This window comes from Myxine glutinosa, chromosome 13 (genome assembly GCF_964187855.1).
Source record: "Myxine glutinosa chromosome 13, kmMyxGlut1.1, whole genome shotgun sequence".
Taxonomy (NCBI): Eukaryota; Metazoa; Chordata; class Myxini; order Myxiniformes; family Myxinidae; genus Myxine; species Myxine glutinosa.
This window is the reverse complement of record NC_136273.1, coordinates 60,876,382-60,895,890: the sequence shown is the minus strand read 5'-3', so window position 1 is coordinate 60,895,890 and position 19,509 is coordinate 60,876,382. Positions and strand designations below refer to the sequence as shown.

At 36.2% G+C, this 19,509-nt stretch overlaps 1 protein-coding gene across 5 annotated transcripts in view; it reads right to left on the bottom strand.

Annotated features, from left to right (window-relative positions):
- Positions 1-19,509, bottom strand: part of LOC137438969 (guanine nucleotide exchange factor DBS) — a 161,978-nt gene that overhangs the window by 92,652 nt on the left and 49,817 nt on the right. For 4 of the 5 annotated variants that reach the window (XM_078767573.1, XM_068134488.2, XM_078767572.1 and 1 more), the window contains 6 exons: positions 4,923-5,114; positions 4,580-4,742; positions 4,394-4,449; positions 4,012-4,100; positions 1,156-1,222; positions 731-846 (listed from right to left, as the gene is read on the bottom strand). In XM_078767573.1, the coding sequence (XP_078623699.1) occupies positions 731-846; positions 1,156-1,222; positions 4,012-4,100; positions 4,394-4,449; positions 4,580-4,742; positions 4,923-5,114 (683 nt within the window). The remainder of the gene's footprint in view (positions 1-730; positions 847-1,155; positions 1,223-4,011; positions 4,101-4,393; positions 4,450-4,579; positions 4,743-4,922; positions 5,115-19,509) is intronic. The other variant, XM_078767574.1, reaches the window with a different exon arrangement.

The following is a 19,509-nucleotide window of genomic DNA, read 5'->3' as shown; positions in this document are numbered from 1 at the left end:
TTATGTCCCTGCCTACCCTTCACCATTCTCACACCACTTCCCTTCCATCTCGTCTCTTGCACACAACATATGTCCACTCTTCTTCTGACCAATACTTCCACCACTTCTCCTGATCTCCCTGTCATTGTCCCTACATTCCATGTCCCAAACCTCAGAAACCGATCTCCACTTCGGGCTGTACCCTGCCCATATGTAGTTGTAATCGTCATGGTTCTCTTTTTGAGGCAATGTTTTTATGGCCGGATGCCCTTCCTGACGCCAACCCTCTTTGTCGCCTCTTATGACACGCAGGGATACGGTGTACCTATTCTAACCAGGGTATACACCGGGAAAACAATCAAGGTATACATTCTCTTATAATTCTCTCGGCATTGTTATGGACTTCACATGGGACTAATTTTCTCTCAAGAGGCAAATCCATGAGAACGTGGGGTGCTGATGCATGCGAAGAGTATCAATGGGATTCTCCATATGAAGGATTCCTCATTGTGCCAAAATCTCACCAAACTCCTCTGGGCAATTTCCATGGAAATTCGGAGTTTCCTCACAGCTACCATCTTGACGCTATGATGGCACAATGAGGTCATGCACGGTGTGGTGGAGATAGGTGCTAATTAAATAAAATGTGTGAGTCATGTGACACTGAGGTAACGGTGTGACACATATGACTAACATAGGAAACACCAAGGTGCTGCATATGAGATCAAGAAATGGTGAACCATCGCTGCACCTGCTGTGGAAGCTGTAGATTTCTGGGAGGTTCCCAAATAGCTGGTCCTTCTTCTCCTGCAGATCGACTGGGATCAGCTGTGCCAAGGAGGGATTTTCAAATGCTTTCACATATCCCTGAAATGGCCATTACGTCATTGATTATTCTTTTTTTCTCCATCTGTTTTACCTGTTTCACTAATTATGCGAGTATGAAGGACATTAGGAGACGGAAGTATGGACATAGTACGAAGATCACACCATCATGAGGCTCATGATCATCAGGCTCATGATCATCATGATCATCATGTTCAGGTGACAGGATCAAACAGACAGATTTGCTCGAAAGATGTCTGATCATTAATGGAGATCAAAGTATATTTCATGATAAATAATTCTGGTGGTATTGGCCAATGAATGATGGCCATCACGCGTCTCGCAAATTACCTCGATTATGGAGTTCAGTTCCTCCACATATACCCGCTCGGTTTCCGTGAGCTCCTTCATGATGTGCCTGAAATGGAGAGGCAAAACCGTCAGTCAGCCCGTCGCACACTCAGCAAGCTGGAAGTGAAATTTGTGGTGGTGATCAAACAGATGCTTCAACCACGTGTTCCTTGTTTTTTGAGAAGCAGTACAAAGCCTATGGTACCAGGAACCACGTGTCACACCGACTAATGGGGCATGGATCCTGACCGACAGGATGTGTCTACCACACAACATCCTGCCATCCACCACAGACAGAGATTGAGAGGTAGCTGGGGATCTTCTTTTTCAATAAAAGGTACTTATTTATATGTGGAAGAGTGGAGGCTAAGTGAAAAAAAGCGAAAGGGAAGGTAAGAGGGTGGTATCGGGAGGAAAAGTGAAGGAGGTGGGACCGGGAGGAAAAGTGAAGGAGGTGGGACCGGGAGGAAAGTGAGGCTAACAGGATTATGGGGGAAAGAGAAAGAAAAGAAGGTTGGGAAACAATCTAGGGGTCAAGGGATTAGGAAAGAGAAGAGGGATTTTTGGGCCATTGGGTGAGAAGAGGGTCAACATTTCAAATGTTTTTGCATGTGATATGGAGCGGCCACTAAGAGGCATCAATTATACATTGAAAATCAGCTGTTTTAAATGCAGAGTGCTTCGGGAGCACCTGGTGCTTTGAGTGCAGTGCGTAGGGAACACCTGGGCTTTGAGTGCGGAGTGCTTTGAGTGCAGAGTGCTCAGGAAGCACCTGGTGCTTTGAGTGCAGAGTGTAGAGTGTGTAGGGAGCACCTGGTGCTTTGGGTACATAATGCTTTGAGTGCAGAGTGCTCAGGGAGCACAATATACTTTGAGTGCAGTGCTTATGGAGCACCTGGGCTTTGAGTGCAGCATGCTTAGGGAGCACCTGGTGCTTTGAGTGCTTAGTGCTTTGAGTGCAGAGTGCTCAGGAAGCACCTGGTGCTTTGAGTGCAGAGTGTAGAGTGTGTAGGGAGCACCTGGTGCTTTGGGTACATAGTGCTTTGAGTGCAGAGTGCTCAGGGAGCACAATATACTTTGAGTGCAGTGCTTATGGAGCACCTGGGCTTTGAGTGCAGAGTGCTCAGGGAGCACTGGGTGCTTTGAATGCACAATGCTTGGGGGCACCTGAATCAGAATGCTTTGGTAGAACCTGAGGCTTTGAGTGCAGAATTCTTTGGGAGGACCAGGTGCTTTGAGTGTCGAGTGCTTAGGGAGACATCTCTATGCTCTATTAAGTATATGCAGCAATGGTGGGAAAAATATATTGGGAAAGGGGATAGAAAGAGATAAGAGAGAGAGAGAAAAAAAGGATGAGAGAGAAGTGGAAATGAAAAAGTGAAAATGGCGTACAAAGAGATGGGGAAAGGTTAGGTAGATGGAAGAGACGCTTGGGGAGGGGCAGGAGGTGCAAGAGGGAGAGGAGGAGGTGGGGTAGGGGGAAGAGGAAGAGGAGAAGCAGCAGGGCCACAAATGTGCCTTGTCAAGCATGTCATAAATGGATTGCCTTTTATTACAACATAAATGGACATTTATAGAAATCATACGAGGTGTATCGGAACAGAACAATATATCTATCTATAATTCCATTAATCTCTGTGTGTATGTGTGTATGTGTGTATGTGTGTATGTGTGTATGTGTGTATGTGTGTTTGTATGTTTGTCTGTGACCGCTGTTTCTCGACAACCACGGGTCCGATATACTTTAAACTTGCCAGGTATATTGCTGGGGACCCGAGGATGTGCCTTTTCAAGGTTTGAAATTAATCGGACAAGTACTTACCGAGCTATGGCGATTTAGCCGTTCGCCGTTCGCTTTGGCGTTGCGAATGGACCAAACCATTGCATGTAAATAGAGGGGGGGGTTCTGTGGTCGTTGCGAATGGACCAAACCATTCATGTAAATAGAGGGGGGGGGGGGGGGGTTCTGTGGTCGTTACTGCCACGTGGTTTCAAAGTTTTTTTTTGTTGTTGTTGTTTGCACGCATGTTTTTTTGCACCCACGTACGGGCACGCCCTAGGATGTTTACACACACACACCCCTACACAAATTTTTTTTTTTTTTTTTTTTTGGCAAGGAACGGGCACCCACGTACGGGCACGTCCTAGCTTATATATAGTACGGGCATGCCCTAGTCTATCTATAATTCCATTAATCTCTGTGTGTATGTGTGTATGTGTGTATGTGTGTTTGTATGTTTGTCTGTGACCGCTGTTTCTCGACAACCACGGGTCCGATATACTTTAAACTTGCCAGGTATATTGCTGGGGACCCGAGGATGTGCCTTTTCAAGGTTTCATATTAATCGGACAAGTACTTACCGAGCTATGGCGATTTCTTTACCAAACACTGCAAGCCGTTCGCTTTGGACCAAACCATTGCATGTAAATAGAGGGGGGGGTTCTGTGGTCGTTGCGAATGGACCAAACCATTCATGTAAATAGAGGGGGGGGGGTTCTGTGGTCGTTACTGCCACGTGGTTTCAAAGTTTTTTTTTGTTGTTGTTGTTTGCACGCATGTTTTTTTGCACCCACGTACGGGCACGCCCTAGGATGTTTACACACACACACCCCTACACAAAATTTTTTTTTTTTTTTTTTTTTGGCAAGGAACGGGCACCCACGTACGGGCACGTCCTAGGCGAATGGACCAAACCATTTCATGTAAATAGAGGGGGGGGGGGGGGATATAATTTTAGATATATATATAGTACGGGCATGCCCTAGTATTAAGAATGCCGATAATTAAAATCATTTACGAGGTAACTCAGTCTTGATATTTTGTATGACTCATTCCTTCTTTGGCCTTAACCTCACCTGCGTCGTTTTATGATGCTATCCTGTCCATCACCGCTCGTGTCCATCTTTCCACCTCCACAAAGGCCGTCTTCAGGTAAAAGTTCCATCTGGAGGAGGTTAAGCATATCGACGAGGATGAACATGTGCCAGTACATACACGAACAAACATCCCTCGTGGATTTGACAGCATCACGCTACAAATATGGACCACATTGATCATTACGAAACAACTTATTTACTTATTTAAGTCTGATGAACTCTTTAGCCCACATTATAAAGTTTTGAACTATTGTTTGAAAGTCTTTATTGAAGAGGCATAAGGTAATAATTTAGAAAATTTAACCCCATGTATACCTTGAAGCTGGAATTGTCTGTTTTATTAACCAAGGTGTGGTGCTACCTTTGGTAAGTTTTCATTAGTCTTCCTTTCTGCATCACATTCTTTGGCACGTTCGTCTGGAGAATAAAGAAGGCCACGGGCACATTGCAAAGTTTGATGATATTTGTTTGACTTTAATTAAATTTATTATATATTTGTATGATCTCGGAATCTCCACATTTTAAAAGCAGTGTATCTGTATCGTACCGTGAGCATCTTCCACGAGATTGCTCCGCGGGGACTCCGGTCTTGGTGCCACGGTTTGTACAGGGCGGGGATGTTTGACCGCGAGTTTGCGCAAGCCCTGCTCCCGGCGTTCGAACATGTCTCTCACCTCTTGCACCTTTTGCTCCGCATGGGCTACACGTACCTGCCAAAATGAGGTTACAGTCTCACCTCGTGGTCACCGAGGCCTCATGGTCACCTTTGTACTTCTGAGTCAAAAGGAACACTTTTGAGATGCAATTTTGCATTCCAAGTGAATTGGTAGTTTATCATGAGGAGTAAAGCATACAGGTGAGAAAGAGAATGGTGGAATACGTCAACGCACCGCGAGGTCGTAACTGGGGACAACTTGACATGCTGCGAGAAGTGGTTCATTGGTGCCAGCCCCCTGCTCTGGCCAGCTATCCATAAAAGTATGTAATTCATCAAGCGCGGCCTGGGCACCCTCTGACGACTGGCATTTCTCCACTGGCTGAGAGGCAAGCAGGTAAACCCCTCGTTCACACCACGCCATCGCCTGCAATCAATGTCGATGATGTAAAGAAAACAGGAGTTGAATGCCGATGGAAACACTAGGAAGGCCTTGTTGATTTACCGCAAATAAAATGTAAATGGACTATGTTGAAAGTATCTCTGTCTACATGAATAAATAGATATGCAACAATTTAGCATGCAGTAAATAGAACAGGAAGATGTGGAAGATGAAGCAAAGAAAGAAGAAAAAGACAAACAAGATATCTGTGATCACAAAGCAATTGCCAAGGGTAAGCCTCCCCACACCGGGGAGGCTTACCCTTGGCGATCACCTGCGATTTACCCTTGGCCAGTGATCCAATGATGGCCATATTTTTTCGGACCATTATATGACCATGACCCTAAACATTTATGGATAGAGAGTAAATTAAGAAAATGTGTCCCCATCTACAATCTATCCATAAATCTCAACATCATGAAAATCAGAGAAAAATTATTCAAGTTATGATCAAAAAGATATTTTTGTGAATTAGGTCACAATCCAAAACTAGAATGGCTACACACAGAGCGAATAGTTTCACCTCGCGCGTTCATTCTGAACAAAAATACCATCGATAACTGAACACGCTACTATTATGACCCACAGCTGTTATGGCCCATTATACCCATATCATCCATGCACCATATTACGTCACATAGTTTCTTGTTAGGAACGTCATAAATTTAATTCTTCACCCACATCAGGTCATAGGTCAGATATGAAGTTTCAGATTTTTCGGATAAGAATTTTAATTTAACCAATTATGGCTGGAATACCACTTCTCTAATGATTTCATCATTATGACCCTATATACCTCATTGGGAGATAATGGCATATGCCAAGTTTCAATTATTTTAGTTGAACGGTTTTGGAGAAAATGACGTCCAATTGCTTCCCTTTAATCCAATATGGCTGCAATACCATGTGACCTATGACGTTAGAGTTAGCAATAAAATATTCTCCATCTCCATGGCAACTCCCTCCTATGTTTAAAGTTTTGCATTCATTGGACAAGCAGTTGCAGAGAAAACCATTTTGAAGCGAAAACACACCAAAACCACACACACACCAAAACCACACACACACCAAAACCACACACACACCAAAACCACACACACACACACACACACACACACACACACACACACACACACACACACCTTTAATTAATTGTACAGTATCAGCTGTTCCTAAAATATAATATAATTAAAAGGATTGCTGAAAATGATGTTAATTTCGCAACATCCCATATTCAACTTCAAGATTTATATGTTGTATGTTTGTAAAAGTTTGGAGTTTGTAACTTAAAAGATGTAGCAGTGCATGAGGAACAAAGAAAGCCAGAGGGGGGGGGGGGGGGGAGAGAGAGAGAGAGAGAGAGAGAGAGAGAGAGAGAATGGATGATGATAATCAAAACAAATGAAAGAAAAATACTTAGAATATAAAAAAAACAAATACAAACTAGAACGGCACTCTTCGACATCATGACGTCAACTGATATGCCTCCGCCCACATTATTTCATCATTATAATACTTGTATTAAGTCTGATTTAAATCCATTCAGCTGTGCCCAAGTTAGCACATTTTTACTGACATGACCTCTGACTTTTGGCCTTTGACCTTGGGACCCCCAAAATCTAATCAGTTAATCTTTACATCATGCTACCTATCTGTACCAAGTTTGAATTAGATCCCTTTAGCCATTCTCAAGTTATAGACCTCTTACAGAATTTGACTTCGTGAACCCAAAATCTAATCACTTAATCTTTACAACATTACACATACCTGCACTAAGTTTGAATTAAATCAATTCAGCCATTCTCAAGTTATAGACCTATTACAGATTTGACCTTTGACCCCAAAATCTAATCACTCAATCTTTACAATGTTATGCATACCTGCACTAAGTTTGAATTGCATCACTTCAGCCGTTCTCACGTTATATACCTATTACAGACTTTGACCTTTGACCTCTGACCCCAAAATCCAATCACTTAATCTTTACAATATTATGCATACCTGCACCAAGTTTGAATGAGATCACTTCAGCTGTTATCAAGTATAGACCTATTACAGACTTTGACTTTTGACCTCTTGACCCCAAAATCTAATCAGTTCATCTTTACATCATTCTACATAAGTGTACCAAATGTGGTCAGAATCCCATCACTGGTTCACAAGTATCGCGGTAACAGTATTTTTTTTTACCTAACATGACCTCTGACCTTTGGCTTTTGACCTTATGACCCCAAAATCTAATCAGTTCATCTTTACCTCATTATACATACCTGCACCAAGTTTGACTAAGATCCCTTTAGCCGTTCTCAAGTTATCGCAGTAACGAAAACCTAGCACGGACGGACGGACAGACAGCTGGACGGACAACATGAAAACAGAATGCCTCGGGCGACTTCGTCGGCGGAGGCATAAAATACAAAGACAAAAAGAAATGAAGACAAATAGATGTTATATAGAAATAAATAGATGCAATCAGTCACTTGTAACCGGAAGTTTACTGATTACAATTTTCCTCGGATGGCCGCACACATTGTAAAAAGGGTGAAATTATAGAAAAGTGGGGATTCCAATCCAAGACGTCGAAAGGAAAAGAGAAGCGGATAAGCAAGTTAAATAACTAACTTGACACGTGATCCTGGCCACCGCTAATTGGGCTCGTACGGCGCGAGACATCTGGATCTGATCGACACACTGGGCCGGATTTAGGAATGGGCAAGCTGGGCAGTTGCCCAGGGGCCTCCACAACCAGGGGGCCTCCACATATGGAGGATCAGAAGAAGCTGCACTCTCACTGTCTGAAAATTTCGAGTTCAGAATTTTCTTTCAGTAATTGATCAGTTTCTGAGTTCATTGGAGCAACGATTGGAAGCCGATGAGAACACCTGCTCTCTTTTCGGTTTCTTGCGTAAACTGGAATCACTGGACTGCGATGAAATCGAAGCAGCCACAGCAAAATTGGTTGCTGAGTACATGGATGATCGAGATCAAACACTTGGTGTTGAACCTGTGCAGTTTGCAGCCTTCCTCACTCATTTACTGGAATATGAAGATGATAAGAAAGGGAGAGAACATTTCCTTTACAAACTGTTGATGGACAAGAAAGTTGCGGATACATTTCCAAATGTCGAGATAATAGTAGTGTAATAATGTTGCTTCTGGGACACCTCCGTTTAACATGGGAAATCCCTATCTAATGTCATTTACCCCCTTGTCTTTTTCAAAAATCATAAACACCTCTATTTCTCCCACCCTCATCTTTATGAACCTTTTGTCTGTAGTACCTATCCTTAATGTTGTTCATTAGACCACTCAAACACTACAAATATTTGTTTTCTCTTATAGACCTATCATCCTTCTTCTACATATCATCTGGCAGATTAATCTTTGACCCACTCAAACATTGACCCATTCACTTCCATATTAATTCTTTCCCTCCCTCATTGCCCCTAAAGACCTCTATTTCTCTCACCCTGTTCTTTACGAACCTTCTAACCTTTTGACATGTTATCCTTATTCATTAGACCACTTAAACACCTGTGATCCTTCTGACCTTATGAACCTTTTAACCTTTTACTCTTAATATCATCTGGTGAATATAACCCACTCAAACAACGACCCTACAAATATTTGTTTATGCGTGGGAAATAATTTAATTCTCCTACAACTCTCTTCACCATCTAATATATTAACAAAAAATATGTTTGAGTTTGGTTCTTTATTAAGATATTTTAACTGAGCTAAGATAAAATGGTAAACCTCCCTCAATGTTCTTATTTGAGCGCCTCCAGTGCCACATACCATTTTTAAATTAAAGTATATATTTTCCTGACAACCATCAAAGTTTTCCGTCCACTCAAAAATATTTCCATCTTTTTTACCCAATTCACCGGTATTTAAATTAATTCTCTTATTTGTTTTGTGAACTTTTCTACCAGTTGCCTTTTCAATTATACCTATTTGATATTTTTCACATTCATTATGTTTTCCATTTATATACCAAGGTTGATTACACCTCCACTCTTTAGTCTGGTTGATACTTGGTTCTATCATTTATATAATAGTAAAAAAGGCGGCGGTAGCCCGTTAAAATCCCCAACCCCCCCCCCCCCTTTTTAACTTATCACTTATATATATCTTATCACTTATATATATCTTATCACTTATGTATATCTTATCACTTATATATATCTTATCACTTATATATATATCTTATCACTTATATACTTATATAACCATAAGGGAGACTATCAATTCCATTTTCTAAAATAAACCTCTTATCATCAAAAGCCCCCAATGCTTTCTTATTTATCTCTTCTGAATATAATTGATGTTTATAACTTCTTATTCCATTAATCTTTCTAAACTCTTCTTTCTTTGTTGTTAAACAGTTATAATAATCCTTAAAGTTTATTGTTTCTTTAATAACATTTTTCTTTACACCTTTTAACTTCTTATCAGTCTTTTCAACGTTATTCACAATGTATTTATAAGCATAAGCCTTTGACCTCAATCCCACAAATTCACTCATAACATTTCCTCCTAATTCATCCTTGAACTTTCCAATCACCTTTTTATTTTTAGAAGAGAACAACTCACTCTCTGGACTGTAATTACTCGTGTCATAGATATTAATGTCTCTTTTCATGTCTGAATAAACATCGTTGGTATTAATTTTCAAAATAAAACTATCTGTATCCATATAAAGTAGATTAACATCATTTTGATATTTCTTCCTCAAGTTATTATAAAAGTAATCATACATTAATGACTTTGATAAATCAAGAATTGTTGTTCCAATATAAATAGGTTTGTTCATTTCAATACTCTCTTTAATCAAATGGATCGCACAAAAGTTCTCAGTAAAGACCTCAGCTCGAGTAAAACTCGGTCTATTAATTAATTTTGATGCTTGTTCCCAAGATGTTGATAGTCTGATATTTTGTCTTTTCCTCACATTCTCCATAGTCTTACCAAAGACCGCATTATTCATCAATTTATAAAAGTCTTTCTCAAAATCTGTTTTTGACTCTGTTCTTCTTTGTGTATTAAAATCAATGTACCCCTTTAACCAATGACTTTGATTGAACTTTAGAACCCTATGGATCTTCTCTACTCTTAGACCTTTTGATAAATATTGTCGCAAATTTCTTTGGTGTAGAACATAATTTTTCTTGTTATATAATGTAGTAAGTAATTTTTCTGTTGATTCACCTATATCAAACGATCGTTGATAATCACTCAACCATTCTTTCTTTGGACTTTCTTTCTCACAAGCAAATGGGAGATCTTTGTGTAGGTTATGGAGTTCCTCTGGATATTATAAATCAATTTCAAAATAATAACCAACTTTTTCTTCATCCAATTCTTTTTGTGTAGAGATACATACATCTTGTAAAACGTTTTTGTAGTCTTTTTCCTTTACCCATCTAAGTTTTCCATAAGGAAGAGCCTGAGACATTGCCCAGCCATACAGGTTGTTCGCGTCATAGTACATCAAGTAAGAACTCTCTTTCGTTGGATCATAATTTGGAAGATATTTGTTATTTGCTTTTGCGTATCTACTCGAGCAGACTTGTGAAATTCCACCTCTTTTTGCCTTTTCAATCATCAAAAGCATATCAACATCGGTTATCAAATCCAAAGCTTGTTTTGTCATTTTCAACATCGCACTCCAGGCCAATCCAGGTGCTGTGTAGTAGTGAGCAGGATCCAATCCATATCCAGTGCGACAAACAGATCTAAAGGCTTCAAATACATCGGCCAATAAAAGCACATCAGTTTTGAGATACAAATCGTGATACTCGCCAAGATTCTTGATGTTATATTTTTCCCAAACATTTTGTGCGTGTACATAATCTTTATCAGATATATGACTATTATTTAATTTGTTATAGAAATTTTCTTTTGAAGGAAGTTGTGTTTCATTGAATCTCTCAAATGAGTCCATATAGTCATAGGGGTAAATTCCCTTTTGTGTTAGAAAATCTTTATCTAAAAAATACTCTGAAAGACATGGAAACTCTTTTAGATTTTGAACCAAGTTAACCAATGGACTTGCCATGAATTTAAATGTATCAAGAAATCTGATATGAGTAATAGGAGATGTGTGAATTGTTTTTGTGAATGAAATGTATTTCTGATCCGTGTTTGGAATTGCTGAGATACTTCCAGAAGTCTTTGAGAGTTCCTTGATAAATAGATGTGTATCATAATGAGCGTTGTTATGAAGAAAGACAGGAATGAAAGAGGGGAGTTGATAATTAATATTACAACTTTGATGAGCCGGACCTCTATATTTACCAGTGAGATGACAATGGTCTCTAACCTTTAGACCTTTACCAATTTTCTCCTCACAAATATGACAGACATTGTTTTTTATAAATTCCCTTTTTTCTTTACTTGTTAAGGACATTGGTTTATTGGTTTCTCTCATTATCTTGGTTAATCGAACACAGTCTTTTTCTAGTCGTTTCACAAACTCCTCTGGGGTATTTGAGCCTCTATACATCTCTAACTTGTTATATTTATCACCAACGGATGATTTGATATAATAACAAAAACCACAAGGAGTATGTTTTTGATATTTATTTGTGTATGATTCTTTTGGATCTTGAGAAGCAGTATCAATTTTTTCTAAAATACTTTCAAAATCAGCATATATAACAAATGGATGTTTGATCTTTTTATTTTCATCTTTGAATGTGATCTTTGAGCCTTCTTTAGGCATATTGATTACCGTTGATTTATGTTCGCCACAATAATTTGAATGTTTATCTAATCTTTCTTGTGAATTGAAGAAGTTAAGACAACGCAAACAAATATATATTTTATTTGTTCTCTTACAGACTTGTGGTTTTATTAATTTAGCAATATCTTTGATGTATGTATAATGTGAATTTTCGTCTGAATTAAAATATAGAAGATTAATATGAGTTTGTTTACAATTGTCAGAAAGCTTTAAAACCTGAATGTTGTTTGTTTCTGTTAGACCATAAACATTAACTGATAAATTATTCATCTTTTCAAATTTAGGAATATCATTTAAAGTCATCGGAAACTTTAGATCTTTCGTATTTAATGTATTCTCATATTTTTTATAATGAGATACTCTTTCATCATGAAAATGTGGAGGATGTAAGTGTGCTAAAATAGACCAGAGAAAACATTTATTGTCTTTATTTTTGATATTGATAACTGCTTTTCTATTTTTGATAACACTGGGTAAATCAATGTAAGAAGAAGCTTTTAGAGGATCTGATTTAAGAATATGAATGTCTATGTAAATAATTTTTCCTATATTGAATCCACTTCCTACGATTGAATTATCCACATCTTGCTCTTGTTTAATAAGTTCATCATAGACTCCTGATGTTTTAAAATCTTGATATGAAGATATAAAGTGTGGCTCAGTTCTCATGTATGGTGCATCTATAACTCCTTCATCCTTTGTCATTTCTAATTTTACTCCCATATAAAATTTAAGTGGTTTCATTTCCTTTAGTGTTTTTTCAATCAACGTTTGAACAGCAGGTTTAACTATTTCTACAGCATCAACTATAGACTCTGGTTCAGGAGGTTTGAAGTTAAAGACTCTTATTTTAATATGTCCTTTGAATGCTCCATCAGAGTTTTTAGTTGTGATAAAATTTGATAAATGTAGATTTGTTTTAAGATGTATTTTGAAGCCTTTCTTGAGGATATTTTTATTACATGTAGAACAGTGTTTTGTTTCAGGTGGAAGAGGGGAAAGTTTGTTTAAAATGTTGTATGTATGTTTTGCGGTGAGAATATGTTGTTTATAATATTTTACTTCCTTCTCGCAAGTATCACAATAAACCATATTTATAGCGTGAGAAAACGTGGTGTTTTATATATATCACTGTGCTTAAAATAAAACACTTTTGAGCTTTACAGCTCCGTTTTATATATATCACTGTGCTTAAACTAAAACACTTTTTCACTCAGAATCATCTAAGTCATAACTATCACATGAATACTCAGAATCATACTCAGAGTCATCAATAAAGCTACTCTCATAACTATCATTTGAGCACAAACTATTAGTATCATAACTATCATCTGTGTTCAATGAAATACTATCATCACCATCTCCAAGTTCAATGAAATACTATCATCACTATCGTCCGAGTTCAATGAAATAGTAAAATCTTCACTGCTGTATTGACTCATATTTAATTAGCAAGAAAAATATTCCCATCAATATCTATATACTTTCTTTCATTAACAGATTCAATCTCTACAATTTTTATATCAAAAGTTATCTTTAAATAATCTCTAACTATCATAGAACGAAATGACATTTCACCAGAAATATTAACATCATTCATTTTACTTAGATCTACACCCTTTGGATTATTAAAGAAAATACAAATGTCTCCTCTAGAATTATTAATGGTCTTATCATTCTTTTTCAAAGTATCGTGGTCAATCACTTTTTCAAGCTTTGAATAAATTGCCAGGAGTAGAGGAGAAACTTTTGTTAGATTTACTTTAATGGATGTCTTTCCAGGTATAGTTAGAGCTCTTCCTTTAAATGAAATAGAGGGGCTCATGTTATTTTCCATAACTGGTTTTACCCAAAAATTTCCATATTTATCTTTGTTCAATTTAACATCTTTGACATATTTTTCTATATCTTCCACCGAAGTAGAGATTGATTGAAATTTGTCTTTTGTGCTTTGAAACATTGTATTTATTAATGAATAAACTTGCGTTTAGTTTAAGTAAAAATTTACCACATAAATATGATAAGTTCTGAAGGATATTTAGAATTTCCAGACTCTCCATATGATAAATTAGAGAATTGTCCGGCTTGTGATAGAGTGGGGCTTAATGATGAGGATTCATATAAACAATGTTTATTCTGTGATTATATTCTAATTAATGATAATAAGAAATATAAAAAAACATATAACTCTTTTAAATTAGAACCAAAAATGAATTACTTTACAAGATTAATAAGAGAGATGAATGTTAAGCATTATGGTGATAATACACCATTTCTTACAAGGAAAGAGACTCTTTGTATTGAGGAAATGTATACGGGTTTAATGATATTTATTATTCAAAATAATTTTAATGGAAATGTTAATACAAGATACTACATAAATAAAATAATGAATTATTTTGAAATTAAACCAGAACTCAGGATAAAATATAGAGTTTCTAAAATAGCTCAAAAAAAGTTGGATGACTTGTTTTCCAAATATATAAATGAATGATTTTTTACCCGTTTGGGAAAATAAGATAAAATTTAATAACCATAAAAACATTCCAAATTCATTGAGATGTCTAATAGTTGGTTCAAGCGGATGTGGGAAAACCTGTTTACTTTTAAAGATGCTCCTTGGTCCTAATTTTTTAGATTATGATAATTTAATAATTTTTACAAAGTCAAGTTTTCAACCCGAGTATCAACTACTCTCACAGGGTTTTAATGCAGGTCTTAAAAAGGAAGACATTATCGGTTTATTTAAACTTCAAAACAAACTGAATGATTATAATATTGAAGATATAATACAATTATTTTGTGATACACAGAAATCAAAATCGAAACCCATAACTTGTATTCTCAGTGATAATACGGATGATATACCTTCACCTCAAGATTTAGATAAATCAAAAAAGAACCTCGTCATCTTTGATGATTGTGTTAATGAGAGAAACCAAACAGTAATGGATAGCTACTATACAAGAGGGAGACATTCTTCTTGTAATTGTATATATCTTAGTCAATCATATTTTCAACTCCCTCGACGCTCAATAAGAAACAATGCCAATACTTTTATTTTATTTAAGTTAAATTCAATAGATGTAAATAATTTTTGGAGAGATAATTGCTCTACGTTATGTAGTAAAAAAGAATTTGAAAATTATATGAAACACACGATTGGAAAATATAAATATATTGTTGTGAAACAAGATGAGATACTAAATGATATTTTTCAATAAATAAATACAGAAAATGAATACTGAAGAAAGAGAAAGAAAGTTTAAGGAACATCAACAATTAGTTTCAAAAGTTGTTAAACAACAGGAAGAGATAAAGAAGAAACGGAGACAGAAACTAACTGGTGAAGAAGCCTTTGAAAGAAAACAAGAGAAATTCTTTAAACCACTTTTGAAAACTCAACACTCACCTACAGTTCCCACGGTAGAATTTACTCCGAAAAAACTTCAAATGCTCAAAGATTTTAGTCAGATAACAAAACAAGAACTTGGTGAATTAGAATATGATGACGAGGGATTATTTCGGACTCTTGAGGAGGTAAATCAACCCCCTAATTATGTTGTGGAAGCTCTTCAAAACAATGAATATTCGGCGGGTTCAAAAACCAGAGCAGGTCTCATTCCAACAGAAGAACCAGCAGTGTTTCATCTTGTGGAAGAAAAGGTATTGATATTTAATGATGAATTGATGTTCTTGAGTTCTACTCAACCAAATGTTAAATTAACTCCAAGATTAATGTTTCTTCTAACAAACCCCGGATTCAGCGGTTCAAAATATTTTGAGGAACCACTTGATATGGAAAGAGAGGAAGATAGGGTATATATTGAGTTGCTAAATGCACTTGATTATGGAGTTTCTGTTGCTGGTAAAAGTAAGAAGAATGAGAAGGAGAAACATATTATTGATGCTTTAAGTAAGCTTGGTTCGGGTGTTAGTTTTCTTCCAAATGACCCATCACAATTAGTTAATAGGCTATTATTGTTGTTAGGTAGTAAGAAGGCTGGAAACAACAATTGTTTTAATGAATCCTCAGCCATTTTAGATCAGTTGATGAACATGAAAATAATTAATAAATGTCAATACAAAGATATTTTATTAGATATTAAATAAGATGAGAAGCACAATTCTTAGTTTTAATTTCACAACGAGCGATTACACAGCTTCATTCCCTTACCCACTACAACTTGACCCCCTTACCTCATATGAGGCATCTTTGTTGTCAATGGAAACTTACAATACCCTTTTTAATATCACAGAGAAAAACAACAAGTTTAGTTATAATCCAGGAAGTGGATATAAAACTATAACCGTTTCACCTGGAGCTTACGAGATTTCTCAAATATCTTCAGAAGTCTCTCGCCTTATGAAAGAAAAAGGTGATGAACCAAAAAATATTGTAATAGATATTCAAAAACACACTTCAAAATCAACTATTAAACTTAAAAATAATTATAAAGTTGATTTCACGATTGAAAATTCGTTTAGAGAGCTATTGGGTTTCTCTTCAAAAAAGATTGAAAATAACGGGACGTTTTACTGTGATAATGTTATCCAAATATCCTCCGGTATAAATTCAGTATTAATTCATTGTGATTTGATTGATGGTGCTTATAACGATGGAATAAGAACAAATACAATATTTTCATTCAGTGCATACTCAACCCCGATTGGTTATAAATTTAATATGGAACCAAAAAATCTTGTCTATTTACCTGTGTCAGGAAAAACCATATACAGAGTAAGTTTTAGGATAACCGACCAAGATAATCGTATGATATCCTTTAATGATGAAATTATATCCATCAGAATTCACCTACGTGAAGTTTTTCAATAAATAAATAATGGTTATTGTGAGAAAACACGAGTTGGGAAAATATAAAATAATTACAGGGGAGGGCATGTTCCTTTCACCAGACTATACAAGGTATGTGGGTAGAGGATACTATAAACCTAAGAGACAACGAGGTGTAGGTCATCAATTTCGAAATAAAGGAGATGGGATAATTGATACTCTAATGGGTATTGGTTCAACCATCCTTAAACATAAAGACCTAATTGATTCAACTGCTTCTGCCGTGGGCTCCGTTGCGGGTGCTATAAAGAGTATAAAAGATGCTCAAAAGGAGTCTCATAAATTACAAGCAATCAAAGAAATAAAAAAAGGTAAAACTCAACTATCTTCACAAGAACGACAAAAAATCATTAAAATACTTGGGTCAGGGTTTCAACAATTTTAATGCTATATAAATACAAGTATGGAAGCGATTGATAGTATCTATGATTTGGATGATACGATTATCATTTCAAACTCCACTAAAAAGGAAGACTATTTTAAGGTAAATGCTATAACAGGAACAGACTGGAATTCAAACGGAACAAAAAGTTTTGAAATAAATAATCAACAAACTTACTTGAATATAGCTGATAGTTTCTTGCTGTGTAAATTTAAATTCACTAAGGCTGCGAATAGTACTAATGCTACACTCGTAAATGATTTCTTCTGGAAAATGTTTGACAGTGTCCGCCTGTATATTGGAACACAAGAGGTTGAAGCGGTTGATTATGTCTCTGCTACATCTGAAATGATGAAATTTACACTATATTCGTTTAGTGATAGAATGGGTAAGGGAGCTGTTGAAGGTTTTATTCCTGATATGTCAACGGGTACAAACGCAGACCCTGGTTATAGTCAAAGGAAGTCAATGTATAATGATGAAACAAAAGCAGTGAATAGTTTTACCGTAGCAGTACCTCTTAAAGGTATATTTGGATTTTGCGATTATGATAAAGTTTTGTATGGTCTTAAAATTAGATTTCAACTACAAAGGAATGATAATGTAAATAGGTTGCTTTTTGGGGATGAAAATGCTTTTGGAGACAACAATAAATTTGTTATTAATGATTTGTGTTGGTATATCAGTGAATATACTCCTAATCTTAAAACGGAAGAGATGTTAAATAGAAGACTTAACTCAAAGAAACCGCTAAATGTATCATACCTTAAAAGAAGATGTCAACACGTTAAACTGGAACACACTACCTACACTTGGAATTTGGGTGTTCTTCAAGGAAAGCCACGATACCTCTGGCTCATTTTTAAAAAACCAGATGGAGAGGACGGTACTAATAAGAATAATGCGCTGAGTGATAATGCTAAGGTGAAACAACTTCGGGTTTCTCTTGATGGCACATTTTATCCACGAGATAGATTGGAAATTGATTGGGAAAAAAATGATTATGCGGAAGCCTACAAGTCCTACCAAAAGGTGTGTGAAAGTAATGGTAATAATGATCCTATTTTGGATATGGTTGCGTTTCAAAAACTTTATACAATCTACGCAATTGACCTGAGTTCTCAAAAGGAAACTATAAAGTCTAATCGAGTGGATACTTCTCTATACATTGAAAGAGGGGAGAGTGAAGAGGTTAATGCATATTGTTTGCTTTTGGAGGAAACAGAATTACAGATTAATACAGATAATGGTGTTATGATTAATATCACATAGGTTTTTTCTCATAAATAAATGGTTGGGGTATATGTTAATCAAATCAATCTTAATAAATTAACATCTTGTATTCAAAATCAAAAGCCTTGTATTATTAATGTTAATACAATTCAAAGAAAAGGAGCTGTAAGAATTGATGTTTTACTCACACACACACAAGTAAAAACACTAAATGATGTTGGATCACTTAAAATTAAAATGACGAAACCTATGTTAAAGAAATATTCAATAGATGAGTCAAGAGGAGGATTTCTCCCGTTTCTAATTCCTTTATTTGCTGGTTTAAGTGCGGCGGGAGCATTGACTGGTGGTATTTCAGCAGCGGTAAAAACTGCTAACGAAAGGAAGGCACAACTTAAAGCTCAAAAAGAATTGGAAAGACATAACAAGGAGTTGGAGAAACAAATTAGTGGAAGTGGTGTAATTGTAGATTTTGCTCAAAAACTTGAAAGTCTACCTGATAAAGCTAGATTGTTGGTTGGAGATATGCTTTCCTCTATCGCTCAAGCGGGTGTTAAACTAACTAAACGGGGTAATGGATTGTATCTTTCTCATAAATAAATGGATAAATGGTTTAAACAATTTGGAAAGAATACAACGTCAAATATAGAACTAGCTAAGTATTGTAAAACACTAAAAATTGATAATGTGGTTATTTGTATGAGAGATGAATTAATACATATAAATAAGAATACAAAGAATATTATTATGAATTTAGACACACAGAATGGTTCTCATTGGGTTTGTATTCATAATAGTCAGGATAAATATTATTTTGATAGTTATGGTATGCCACCACCTGTTGAAGTAATACAATTCTTACAGAATGGTGTTTATCAAACATTCCAAGTTCAAGAAATTAATTCTAAATGTTGTGGCCAATTATGTTTATATGTATTATTTCAACTCAACAATAATGAAAATTTTTATGATATCATTTTTTATCTAATATAAATGACCTATGTTGGAAAAGATGGTTCTATCTTTGGAAAATCCTCTCAGGATATTGATTTATCAAATTATTATACAAAGGCACAGGCTGAACGACAAAAATATAGTGTAAGTAAAAATATTAATATGAAGAATACTTATAAATTAATCAATTATCCAAACCCTACAGATG